Genomic DNA, 14,828 nt, shown 5'->3' on the forward strand with positions numbered 1-14,828 from the left:
TTTGTTTGATTCGAACTTACAACCTAATCAACATCCGTAAATGCACAATGACTTCTCAAATGTATTGTATTACATTATATGTGTTGAAGTAATAGACTTTAATAAATTTGATAGTAAATTTTAAAAGATTGAAGGCATTGCATGCATGTACATTTACAGAAACTGAATACCAAAAATTAAAGTAAATTACAGATAAATTGTTTCTTTCCAATTTTGACCACATGTCATTTGCTCTTCCAATAGTCTTATTTTAACAGCCATTTTCAATTTTAACAACGATTTTACATAATATTCTGATCCATATTTGAATTTTATGGAAATGACCCATAAAATGCAAAATATAAAACTTTTGTGTTAGTTACTATATTTCCAACTTCCCAAGTTTTGAGGAAGAGTAGAATTAGTAGGGTGTAACTCATGGCTATAGAATTACAGTAAGTGTTGGCAAGCTGATAATTGGCTCTCATGGTTTATGGCTTTCACGTTTTTATGATGTGATTGTCTTGAATTTTTGTAATTATTGAAAATTTCACATTTCGATTAAATGCAATGAAAGCAGAGGTAGTCTAAGAATCTTCATATTTCACGGAACATAGATTTATTAATTGTAAACAGTGCAGTGTATTGCATTATTTTGTTGTGTTATTAAACTTTCTCCTTACTCACCTGATTAAAAATGTCTATTAAAAAATATTTGCAAAGCTTTTTTAGAAAATTTGCAGAATTTGGCCTCTACTAAGGTTTGTTTAAATAATTGTGCATAATAATTTAAAGTGAGGTTCTGATCTTAAGAATTCTCTGATGTTTATTGTACCTTAAGTAATGAATTTATCACACAGAGCACAGAAGTACCTGTTTTTAAACAGGTTTTTTATTTTACTCATGTTTCACTGCAGTCTTCGAAAATTAATGTTTTTTTAGGATACATTAATTATTTTGGGATTAGGTTAGTGTGCACCAGTCCATGTCTTGCATGTGGGCTTGTTTCACTCTTTCACCAGAGTTTTTAAGTGGTGACATTGGCACTTTTTCTGTACATAGTCTTGCAACCAAGCCATGTAATTGTTAATTGACAATAAGAGGATGTGAAATTCATTCAAAATTAAGTAATATTTAAAATTATTGGCACAGTTTGAAATTTCACTCTTCTGTAGTTGTGTACAAATTGTTTTTTCTCCTCCCAGGAATTAACTAATTTCGGTATGTTTATATGATTAAAATATACAATTAGTCTTTATTCTTCCCCTTTTGTGGTGTATTACGACACATGGATTGGCTTGACTTGGCTTGGCTGAAGACTACTTTGTAATGACAAGGTGTGGTGGCCTTTTGCTGGTTGCATGCTTGGGGGTTTGCATCTTTTGGTTGTGGATTAGTTTACAGGTGATATAATGCAATCACTGTTTTGCTGTTATAATTTATATTCAGCTGTTACATGTTCCAAACTCTCATTTCTTGTACACTCGGGAACTTTGTCACGAATTGTGTCTTGCTATGACATTGATTACATTCATTTTGTGAGGTTCATAAACGTTAATTTATACGCAAGAGCACTGTGATTAATTTGTTGAAATTGAATGTAAGTTAATACATTTAATAAAAAATTGATATTTGTAAACAAATAGTCCAAGATTGTACGGTGTCTTAGAAGTGCTTTGTACAAAGAACTCTGCTGGTATCTTGTATGATTTGCTTCACTGATATTTGATAAGATATTAAATCACGTACTCACTACTGTGAATAATGCGTTATTGATTGGATTCAAATTCAGTGACCATATCAGAGATGAGATAATATATTACAGAAATACTTATTACTATCATCAGAAACTTATTTACAAGGAAATTTGGGATTTCTCCCCTTCTATATATTCTAGGTGGGACGCAGAAATTGTAATAACTAATATTTAGGGTTTGAATTTCTGTGACATCAAACTTGGAAATATGATGCTAAATCGATTAAAGATTGTCCAAGAATTACTAAAACTTATACATTCACCATTCTATAAAGCTTCCTTTTAATGTTAACTCCTTGTATTGGCCATGCCGAACTGGTCACCCTATAAATATAGGAGGAGGGAAAGAGGATGAAAAATATCCAGAGTCTCTTCTCTACGTGACTAAATATTTTAAAGCTATGTTAACAGGATCACTGACTGTTTATGAAATAATACCTGGCAACAACGTTGTTGGATCCTCTTAAGATTCGCATGTTTTGGAGGGGGGAGGTAAAGGTGAGACAGATGGCAACAATTTGGTCATATTCCTAACATTCTTTTGTCCATGTTTTGGCAACTAACATGTAAAAATATTAAGAGCTGCAGCTGATTAGACTTCATAGAGAGTTATGTTTTACATTTTCAGTAATGGAATTATTCTAATATTACCCAACATGATTTAGAAGCATATTGTTAACTTTTGGACTTTAATTGATATGTACCAAATGAGTAAGGGACCATTCTTATGTCATAAAGATGGCCCTTGCTTTTGCAGTTTATTTACGAAAGCTATTATAAGCATTTTGGTCATGAACTCTGAATGAACATATGACTATTGAAGTACACTTAATGGCAAAAGGAATGGGCCAATTCTTCGTCAATAGAAATGCTAAGTTCTATCGCACGGTTCACTCGTGTAAACACACTGCACTGGAAGGCATTGCTGTGGTGTTTCTTCAGTGAAAGTCTTCTGTCTACAATGTAGTCAACCTTACGAGCTGTGTATAGCCCTGTGGTAAGATATCTCACATCGTACCAGAGGTTGAGAGTTCACCTCCTGGTATGGTAAAATTATTTTTTTTATTGATTTAAATGTGAAGTGGCGTTCGTTATTCTGCCTTGTAAAAATATTATTGCCTATCACCTTTGGACTGTTAATAGGCGAGACTTGGCCTGTATAAACAAAAATACTTGTTTCGTATCCTAAAAAACCGGACGCATATCAAACAAATAAACAAAAAACAAACAATTTGTTAATATTAAGAAAAAAAGGCCTGTAGTGGTGACTAGTATCTCGTCCACAAACCACCTGTGTCAACAACTGCCCTCATTCTGCATGGCATGAGTTCACATGATTGTGGAACAGGTCTAAATTCATGGCCACCTCCTCTCACGCATCTAGAACTCAATCCCACAATTCGTCAGCTGTCTGAACGGGTGATTGTTCTGTCCAGTTGGAGTGTAGGATCAATTTGGCTGTAGCCCACAAATTTTCAATCATATATCTGGTGATTTTGGAGGCCAGTCGACCAGGTCGACATCAGGCCTCCTTGTAAACCATCTTTTAATCCGGTTGGCGGTGTGTACTGGGTGATTATCCTGCTGGAAGAATAGTGTTCCTTCTAGATATTGTTCTCAGTCAGAAGGGATCATTACATATGCCAGAATGTGTTCATAGACTTCTGGCATAAACTGACTGTGGATGCATTCCAGAATTCCTGCCCCATCATATGACATCCACCCCAAACATGAGACTTGACCTGTTAAGTCGTCTTGTGAAGTGTTCATCATATCAGTGGCCATCCATGAGATAAACTAGGGCAGAACCATCATGGCTACTGGAGACAATTACCTCTTCGGAGAAAATGACATTTCTCCACTTGAAGTCCTGTTGGAGAGTAGCATACGCTAGATGGTCCATGGCATGCTTCATCATCAAATGTTCTGTACTCACAGCTCGAAGACATTGCATGCCACGCACTCTAAATCGTCTCCTTACAGTGTGTGGGGAACCTGGAAAGTTGGACGCCATCTTGAGTTGAGAGGCAGTTCTAAAGGGGTGGTTCTCACCTCTCAATAACATGGTGTTCTCTTCCCTTGTAGAGTTGTGCAGCCGACCAGGAATGGGATGATTCACAACTTCACTATTCTCAATAAAACATCTAGCCCACTGCTTAGCAGTTGACAATGGGACTCCAATCTCTCTGGCTGCCATCGACTTAGAATAACTTGCACGAACCAGGGCAATGACTTGTTGATGGAGTTGTATCTCTGCCATCTTCAGGTGTAATGATGGGACAGAACATTTTGACAGACAGGAGTATGGCTTCTAAGAGGGAGGGAGGTTTATTATGTATTAGTGATTGGCCATATTCTAAGAGATGTCGTCCCATAAATATAGCTTTGCAAGACATACCGGTATATGATGGCAAATTTGTAATTAAAAATTAAGAAGATTGTGGGAAATTGAGCCTTGAGCTACTACTATTAATTCATTCAATAAGACCAGTGTCGTAATGACTTACACTACTGAGACTTAATATCATTTTGGCATAATACTTGGTTCCTGTTCATATTCACTTTGGTTGATTTTGTATTTATCAGTTTTATTATTTCACTCTTCAGAGGCCCTGATGTATCTAGAATCAACCCTCCATTCCATGGTCACGAGACATAATCATATACTTTGTCTTTTCGGGATTTACTTCCAAACTGATTGCTTTACTTGCTTCAAGTAAAATTTCTGTGTTTTCCCTAATCGTTTGTGGATTTTCTCCTAATATATTCACGTCGTCCGCATAGTCAACAAGCTGATGTAACCCGTTCAGTTCCAAACCCTGCCTGTTATTCTGAACTTTCCTAATGGCATATTCTAAAGCGAAGTTAAAAAGTAAAGGTGATTGTGCATCTCCCTGCTTTAGCCTGCAGTGAATTGGAAAAGCATCAGATAGAAACTGATCTAAACGGACTCTGCTGTGTGTTTCACTGAGACACATTTTAATTAATCGAACTAGTTTCTTGGGAATACCAAATTCAATAAGAATATCATATAATACTTCCCTCTTAACAGAGTCGTATGCTTTTTTGAAATTATGAATAACTGATGTACTGTACCCTTATACGTCCATTTTTTCTCCATTATCTGTAGAATACAAAAAATCTGATCAATAGTCGATCTATTACGCCTAAAACCACACTGATGATCCCCAATAATTTCATCTACGTACAGAGTTAATCTTCTCAAAAGAATATTGGACAAAATTTTTTACGACATCAATAAAAGTGATATTCCTCGAAAGTTACCACAGTTGGTTTTGTCCCCCTTCTTAAAAATAGGTACAATTATGGACTCCTTCCAATGTTCTGGTACAATTTCCTTTTCCCAAATAGGAAGTACAAGTTTATAAATTTCGCTAGATAATGCGCTTCCACCCTCTTGTATTAATTCTGCTGGAATTTGATAGATACCTGAAGACTTGTACCTTTTCAGATTTTCTATCGCAATTTCGACTTCTGAAAGCGTGGGTTCGGGTATAAATGGCTCAGCAGTTTGTATTTAAATTTCGTCCCGATCATTTCTATTTGGCCTATGTACATTTAGTAGTTGCGCAAAATAGTTTTTCCATCTGTTTAGGATTGATGGAGATCTGCAAGCAAGTCACCATTCTCATCCTTGATCACGTTTACCCTTGGCTGATATCCGTTCTTAAATTCCTTTATACCCTTATATAAATCTCGAATGTTTGTATTCTTACTATTTGTTTCTACCTCATTCAGTTTTTCCTTCAAGTAATCTCTCTTTTTCTATTCCTAAGTGTACGACTTGCTTCCCGTCTTTCATTGAAATAATTCTCTCTCTTCCCCTCAACTGGATCCTGTAAGAATTTCAATTTTGCCTGTTTCCTTCTTTCTACTACCATGCAACAATCTTCATCAAATCAGGGTTTCTTTTTCTTAGTTTCATAATAACCTATGCTCTGCTCAGCTGCAATTTTGATACTATCTCTGATATTTTCCCACACGCTATTAACATCTAATTCTTTCTCAACTTCGTCGGAACTTTCTAAAGTGGCAAACCTGTTCGAAATTTCGACCTGATAATTTTGCTTAGTTTCCTCGTCCTTTAATTTCAAAATATTGAATTTAGTAATATTAACTTGTTGCTCTACTTGCTTGGCTACTGATAATCTTTCTCTTAATTCACCAATTACCAAATAATGGTCAGAATTACAGTCTGCACCCCTGAAAGTTCGAATGTCTACTATACTAGTATGTCTCCATTTATCTATCAAGATGTGATCTATTTGGTTGTGTGTCAATCCATCTGGAGAAGTCCAAGTATATTTATGTATATCCTTATGGAGGAATGTTGTACTTTTAACAATTAAATTTTTCGATATGGCAAAGTTGACTAATCTAACTCCATTGTCACTAGTAAAGTGTAGGCTCTCTTTTCCAATAGTTGGTCTAAAATATCCTCCCGTCCTACTTTAGCGTTGAAATCCCCCAATAAAATTTTCATGTGATATCTAGGTAACTGATCAAAAGTATGTTCCAAATCCTCATAGAAGCTATCCTTTATATGGTCGTCTTTCTCTTCTGTAGGGGCGTGAGCATTTATAACTATGATGTCGCACCATCTACCCATTCCCTATTATTATTATTATTATTATTATTATTATTATTATTATTATTATAATAAGGGTTATAGCGCAGTTTTTGACCTTAACATATTCTGGAACAATAGCGCTATCGTTTAGAACATTTTGCATCACTCAAGCTATGTGGTTATAAGAAACAGAAAACATTAACACTCGACACACATTTATGATTCTTCCTCCATATTTATAGGTATGTTGCACGAGCAGTTCATATCTCCTTCGTGTGAAGGAATATTTGTTACACCATGTCATTGAAAAAAAGCAAGCATTAGTGATAAACAGAGACAAAAGGTTTTTTTTTACATTGCCATCCACGACAATATTGATATTAGTTTTTTTTTAATACCAGCGTTCTTTATCTTTTAATCCAAAAAAAGGTTTGGTCTTAAGTTTTGCCAAGCAAAAATGCTGCTATAACTCACCGTAACTAGGAAACCAGTGAAGATTTTTAATAGCATCAACTTTTGAAAGCAATTTACATTCTTCCTCAACATTTCTCCAGCTCTGACCTCCATCCAACGTGAAAAATTAGAGTTTGCTGTTTACCAACTTGAAGGTGTAAATGTCTATTTTGAACAGATCACCTCGACATTACTATTTTTTTTTTCCTCTGTTGTCAAAAGGAATTTTGATTTCTAATTATTTTTTCTGTGCTTTCCTTAGACATTGATCTATCTTAACTGCAGTGCGGTTGATTGACTATCATAGGAGCTACAACATGATAAATGTTAACGAAGCTGGAAAACTATTATCTCCTCCTCCTCTGTGGCAGTCTTTCTCTTGCACGAGACATCACTCTCTTACACAGGCCACCAATATTACAATGCTGCAGCAATCTCTTATTGGTTTTTGTCATATGCAGATTTGCTGCTGAGAATAAACCATACTAACTTTGTGCTGTGTAACGTCTGTACATGTTACATATAATAGTATAGGTGATAAAGTGTAATAATAATCATTTTTAAAATGTTTCATTACATGCTTACCAGTAACAAGCATTATAAAATGTTACGTCTTATTCTATCAATACAATCACTTGTGATATTACAGTTTTACTGAAATGTTTGAATACACAGAAATTAATGTACAAGTAAGGGGGGTATGTGGTTAAATATTACAAAAACTTATTGTTAATTTGTTGACTTGTAAATATTACTTTCATAGTACTTGTACCATAAAATTAGGAACTTGATTGTAACCTTGATATTATTATTATTATTATTATTATTATTATTATTATTATTATTATTATTATTATTAACTCTTCCGTATCTAAAATTGTTGTGCAAGCTGCTCTGGCTTACCAGTCATGATTTCACATTTTCAGTGGTGTTGCATTATTAACGAATTCCTGATTATAGGGCATAGGGAATGGTCTACATATTAGTGACACTTTGGACAGAAATTTAGGTGGGTAACTCTTAATGGCGTCATCTTGTTAATTAAGGGGCCTGAAATATATTAATGGGAGGGTAGTTTGCTCGGTACTTTTCTGGCAACCATCCTTGATTCTTTGCTGCATTTGGATTTTTTGAAGAGGAAGAAGTAGATTTATTACTGGTTGAGGCAAATTTTAAACTTATCAGTATACATATAATAATTTCCGAAATTGACTAATTGAAGTTAAAACTTAAAGGACATTTAATTATAATAAAAAAATAGTATATTTATGGTCAGTAAAAGGAACTGGAATGCGAAGTTGCTATCTCTGCTCTAACAACAATTTTTCGGTTTTAATATTACTTCATTGATACAAGTTTAGTATATAATCCTTCAACAGTCCTGGGTGGTACACTGAAATTTCCTCATATGGCAAAAGAAGAGTATTGAATCATGATAGTCATTCATGGATACCACTGCTCGTACATATTTTTTGATAAAATTTTGCTATTACGTTGTACATAAGTGTAATGTACCAAATCTAGCCACATGTTTAGATCAGATTGTTCCATGCTGCTACACCCCACTCTGAACTATTGACTGGAATGTTCGTTTACTATGTTTTATTTATATTTGAAGTTCTCTCTCTGTCAGTAGACAGTGCTTGATTACATTGCCACTTTCCCATCCAGAATACTGCTATTCTATCACTGCATCTCTTCTGATCACTCGGTTGACGTGAACTGCATGTTTCCAATAATATTACTAATTTGGTAAATTGCTTCTGAGTCATCTTGTCTTTTAGATCACCTTTGTATATGGACTGATATTAGATGAGCGTTCTTTATAGTCATGACATGAGACAAGGGAGATTTTAGGGCGTTAACATTGTCATTCTAAAAGAAAATATTAGTTTGGGATTAATTCAGAGATTGCATGTTTAATTTAAAATATTGATTTGAAAAACAAGTCCTGAAGCTATTATGTGTTAAATAAGAGGACTGTACATATCCATGTACCTTCGCAAGTTTTAAGAATGTGCAACAGTTTTATGGATATAATTGCATCATATCTAGTTTCCTAGATTACCATAAATGCATTGCGTGGTGTGTTGCATTCAGAAAAAAAAAATGCAGGGTACATGAATTTGTTCAGAACTAATAAACCATGTGTAAATTTTCGGAGACCACTAGCCCTCTCGTGATAGTGTTTATTTTCCAGATCGTGTGTCCAAACTCTCAATTATCCAGGATTCTTATTTATAGTGGAGATTTTGAAACTTGCAAATTGTTTTAGTTGTCAGTGAATGTTCGAACATTTAACAGTTGCGGAATGTTTGGAAACTTACTTTGAGTTCAAGTTAACACTCTAGTTTATAAACTAGAAGAGATATTTAATGGATAATCGAGAGTTTTAGTTAGGTTGACGCATGAAAAAGTCGTAATTGGTGTTGGCGATTTAAGAAGATTAGTACAATCATTAAATATTGCAATAGTATTTGATAAATCTCTAAATAAACTTCTCACATTTTTTTATAAATGACAAATGGGCAATTTAAAGTCTCTTCGAATAGGTTTCATTCTTCTAGATTATTCTTTTACTGGTAGTTTTGAGATCATTGCTTGGTAGATTTAATGCAGGAAGTGGGTTATCTAGTAATAATACTTTTGATTTTCATTATAGCTAATTTGCAAGATGCAATGGCACGTTCTTCAGCATATAAATTGCTTGTTGAACGATGACGTAAGAGTTGCGTGCGATTGTTAAATAACAGCTCTGCGTGTTGTCTTTGTTGTGCCGTAGCTACCCCGCGCCTTCACCCCTTGATCGTGACATGCCGCCGCCACGTCGGTTCTAGATGAGCGATCATGTGCGTCTCTTCGGCGTAGCGATCTAAGAAGTGCGGACGGCGCTCACTTGGAAGGTGTCAGCGGTACAAAACACGGAAAACACTTGTGCGGAGATGTCTTAACTTTTACTCTTCACCATTTTATTTTCGATTAGATATTAATTTAGCTTAGTCACTTGGCTTGATAGAATAATTTGAAAACAAGAGAAAGACAATCAAGAGCTGATGGTTGGCGTGCACATCCAAGAGTGTGTAGTGGTCCGTGATCATTCAGGTGTAATCATACGTAGCTTACTGACAAGATGTGAGTAAATCCGTGTCACTTGTTCTTTACTATTTGTGTTGTCTTGCATTGCGCAGTCTTGTAGATTGACTATAAGAATCATTTCCCCATGTTTTGATCAAATACATATACGGCTGGTAAGTTTTGTTAATTTCATACAGCGAATTGTCAGGCCCCTCACTTCGATTTTATTTTTGACTTGTTTTCTTTTTACTCACATTTCATTTGTAGCCCTTAGTCTTCCATTTATTGTATGTGTAGTAATCTCACAGCATCGACCATCATTGTAACCTGCATATGAATAAATAATAAATACATTTTTTCATGGAACAAATCACGTGAAGTTTGAAGTACGATCCTGACGTATGCGTGAAGTGAGGAAACATTACCTTTCCATTCTGAGACGTAAGGGTCAATGAGCTGGATCACTTAGCTTCACACAAATAGAAATGTTTTTACTGTGAACGTATTTGTGCACACGCCGTAAAAGACTCACAAGATGTCTGTCATGTTTTTTTCTACAAGTCTTGTTTTCCGTTTGTAAAATGATGATTTCAACATGGGAGTTTGATATCTTCATTTGTATTGTATTAAGGTAAGACTTGTGAGCTGATGATTTGTCAACATAACTTCCCTCACTAAATTCCTTTAATCGTACGTATAATCTTACTTTTAAAGTTATTACATTATGAGGATTCAGTGTACTACAATATGTAACGCATGAATTACATGTTCTGTGAATAATTAGCACATTGTAACACAAAGAAGGTGTCAGTTCTTTCAGCAATATCCAAGTACTAGGCAATGCATTGGAAATGTGTTGTCTCGTATAACATTCAATCCTTTCATTACCTCAATGTTTTGCATTTGGTTTTATCTGTATCTTACAATACATTTGATACAGATTTGTTCACGAATCCATGGTTTTTTTCGGTCACTCATGATGCCTTATTATTGTTTTCACCGTATCATTTGTGCCATAAAACGATTGATAATATTCTTTAGTAATAGTATGGAAACATATGCTTGTTTCCTTTTAAATGTCAGATTTTTTAAATTTATGCTAAATGTACAGATGGATTACAAGCCATTCACATTTGTGTTCAAAGTTTTCATACATTTCGATTGCGTTTTAAATACAATTGTATTGTTCTCGCTTCCTTTTATTAATATTGTCCTCCCTTTCACAGTCCTAATTTACCTGTCATCCTTCTCGTAAATTAACCTGCCTTAATCACAATGAGATCAGGTTGTCTCTTGCACATATTGTTTTCCTTACACACATATTACTACTTCTGGCATATACCTATATTTTTATCAACCAACACATTGCATTTACCTGTGTTCTCAGCTGTTAGGAGTCCTGTATAACTATGCTGTGCTATTTTTCAACATACAGATTAGCAGTCCTGTTTCTTTGCCTGACATAGCATTGTTACAGGTCTCGGTAACCTGGCATATGAGTAAATAAGTTGTGAAATAAATCAGTATTGTATAAAAATGGTGTGTTGGAAGGGAATATGGATAAATTCTTTTGTGTAGTTTTCCTGCTTGTCATTTATGAAGAGACATGCAGAATGCTAATGTTCAGTATTTGAAAGATGTCTGTAAACATTTCACACATTAAACAGAAAACTGTTGCAAAGAGCAGAATTGTATTCTATGCATGAGAAATACCGACAGTTATATTGATTAAGAATATTTAAAGATCCTGTATAAATATAGTATTGATTTCAAGGATATGCATCTGTTCAAAATTCCTGGCCAGCCTTGAAGTACTGCATTTTAGTAAATATATATATATATATATATATATATATATGTATATGTAAGCAATGGCAGCTCTTGTTCCAAAAGATTTGTGTTTATGGAAAAAGACAGCAGTCAAGGAAGTCATCGTAAAATTCTCTAAACAATAAAATTAAGATATTACATACTTCGAAAGTATGTTTAGTGATCATTTGGAAGACGGAAAACTTCTTTGAAGTCAAATTATGCTCACTTTGGAATATTGTCCTAAAGAGAGAAGATAATGCAGATAAATGTACGTATCTTAATTTATTTGCATATAGTCATTGTGGTGTAATTACATTATTATAGAGGTTTGCACATTTGTAAAGAGAGAAATCAGCGAAGTGTACTTAAAGTGGAAGGCTTATATTGGTACGTAAAATACATGAACTCAAAAAGTACTATGTCATTTATATGACACTTAATAATTGGGTCATTTGTATAACAAATGGACGATTGAGAACGTAAAAATTTAAGTATTATTTAGTGCATATTCTGCATATATTAATGTAGTGCAATGTCTCTGCCATAGTAATCAGCCACTGTACATGCACCTTGCTTTAAAACATTCTCTACAAGTATCAGTGAACCTTGATGGCACTGCTAAATGTCAGGTGTGTTACAGGACAAGGCAATGGATCTTTTATAGAAATAGAATTCCTTTATTTTTTTATATCAGGTAGTCTTTAAACAGTGCATAGGCTCTAGAATAGTAACATAACTAACTTCAAATCAAAATTGAACAAATATTTTAAATGTCTTAATATCAGATCTGTTACCTAATATGAAGATAATAACTTCTTCAATAACAGAAAAACATTTTTTCAGTAACAATATTATCTTAGTAGATTGCCCTTAAGGCGAAGATATTTTAGCCTTAGTTTCTTTAATGATAGATAATTAGAAAAAATTAAGGCACTGTTTTGAATGATGTAACAGGCATGACACGGAGTAACAGATCTGACAGGTAACAGACATGACAAAGCAAACATAAACAAGTGCTAACCTAAAATTTTTTTCCTTAAAAATCTTCAAATTAGCAAATTAACTACTGCACACGTGTACTATTATGTCTTCTTGATCTTGACTTTATATGTTATTTGTGGAAAACACAACACATGCAGATCTGACAGAGTAAAAAAATTCACGCTTAGACTAAAGCACAAAGCGAGAGTATGACACACAAACTCGCCAAATCATATTGGGTGAAGATAGCAGTAAATCAAGATGGCTCTTTGTGTCATCCTGGCTTGTGCTGACATCTGAGGGATTTCTTTTTCAACTGTATCCATAGAACAGAATGGTGTAACAGACCTGAGTGATTTACTGGACTAGAGTAATTTTGAAATCATATTTAAGGAAATATAAACTCAGACATACATGAAGTTTTGATATCAAATGTTTCTTTATTTTTTTTCTCAGTTACATTATTAAACAAACTTTTATCTGGACAGAATCATACTACACTTTAAATACTGTGATTTCCCATAGCTATGGTCCATCCAAATTTTGTACTCTGTAACTTAGTACCTCGTTCATATTTTTGCTGTACTGTAATTTGAAGTTGTCACTGCAGCTATCTACAAATGGTTCTTTGAATAGTTGTATCATGGACCATAGTTGTGGGAAATGACAGTACTTAACTAGTATGGACATGGCATTTTAGCTGTTACTATGGGAATTTTATTTTATTCTCGTGAAATATTTCATATGAAGGAAATCTTGTGAGGTTCACTATATTAGTATTGAAACTACTCACTGTTAGGAATTTGTAACTCTATCGTTATAAATGGAATAATGCGAAGGGTATGAATTGGACATTATTTGTTATACAAATTCTGCAAATGACCCAATTTCAAATACATTAATTCTCTTTTCTAGAAGAACTGTAATATCATGCATAATAGAAGTCTTAGATGTTGTGGACTTACGATGCGTCCTATTTAATAGAATGTATTTGAGAATTAGTCTGTTATAGTAATCTACATAAACTGCACTCTCATTGGTGAGTGTAAAAGATTATTGAAGACACTACACCCTAATGCAAATTGGCAACGATGACATTACTGGGTGCAACCTGCAATACATGCGACTTAATATCGATCGAGGAGTATAGAGCACTCTATTCGGATCCCAATGACTGACTCTGAACACGAGCTTCTGATGTAGACTACACATTACAAAGATTTATAGATGGACAAATTATATTTTATTTCACCGTAATTTTGACTGTGTTACAACATCCTAGGTAAATACGTCACAATTTACCACTCTTAATACATTTTCGTCTGTTTGGTACGATCTTTGTTTAGATTTTTAAAAGTTTTTGTTCAGAAAGGAATTGTTCGGAAAAATACTGAATGTAGAGCCGAACATAGTAGAGTAGTGACATAGACCTAAGATAGGACTATAGATATTTTTCTGTAGAGTGTATTTTAAATAAATCTAAGCCAGTTGGGTATGTTATGTCATATTTATAGTCCCATCTGTTACCACAGATACAAGTTGATTTATATTTAAATTCATTTTTTCGTGCTTGGAATAACTCTTCTCCTGTTGTAATTTCCTTTAAGTGAAATGCTAATGAAAATTACCAATTATATTCCGTGAATATCAATGTTTTCACCTATAACGAGAGTGATCACAAATTGATGCATCTTTGATTTTCTCAGTGTTCATTGTTCTCCTTTGTATTATCGGTGTGGATTTCATACTAATAAAAACGTCAGATTATTCAGGATAAATAATGTTAGAAACTTTATTCGGGCATGTTTTAATGAACTCACCTTCATTATTACACTTAAATGATTTTGCGATTTCCAAAGCATTAACATAACTGGCAAGGAGTTTTCTTTCACTCATATCTTGTTTAATCATATTTTACTACCAGAACTATTGAATTTCGTTTTTTAAATGTTTTAATTCCATCACACTGTCCAGCCCTACAAACAGAAAATTTTAATTTTTTACTATACACATTTCCGTTTACATTTAGATATGTTCATGTTTACCTATGATTTCGTGATCATCATTATGGCATAGTCATAATGTCTTGATGTTTGATTTATAAGTGTCTAGTAGAATTTAGAACATGCAAGACATCTACATTGTCACTGTATGCCCAACAAATACTGTTCCTTCCATTCT

General features: G+C 34.0%; 1 protein-coding gene across 8 annotated transcripts in view; it reads left to right on the forward strand.

The window, feature by feature from the left end:
• LOC138710620 (probable splicing factor, arginine/serine-rich 6) overlaps positions 1-14,828 on the forward strand; it is a 75,473-nt gene that overhangs the window by 31,617 nt on the left and 29,028 nt on the right. For 2 of the 8 annotated variants that reach the window (XM_069841636.1, XM_069841637.1), the window contains exon 7: positions 9,562-10,657. The exons of the other annotated variants lie outside the window; for them this stretch is intronic. In XM_069841636.1, coding sequence (XP_069697737.1) covers positions 9,562-9,616 — 55 coding nt within the window. In that variant the 3' untranslated portion in view covers positions 9,617-10,657. Of the gene's footprint in view, positions 1-9,561; positions 10,658-14,828 lie in introns of those variants that run through there. 8 annotated transcript variants of the gene reach the window in all.

This window comes from Periplaneta americana, chromosome 12 (genome assembly GCF_040183065.1).
Source record: "Periplaneta americana isolate PAMFEO1 chromosome 12, P.americana_PAMFEO1_priV1, whole genome shotgun sequence".
Lineage (NCBI taxonomy): Eukaryota > Metazoa > Arthropoda > Insecta > Blattodea > Blattidae > Periplaneta > Periplaneta americana.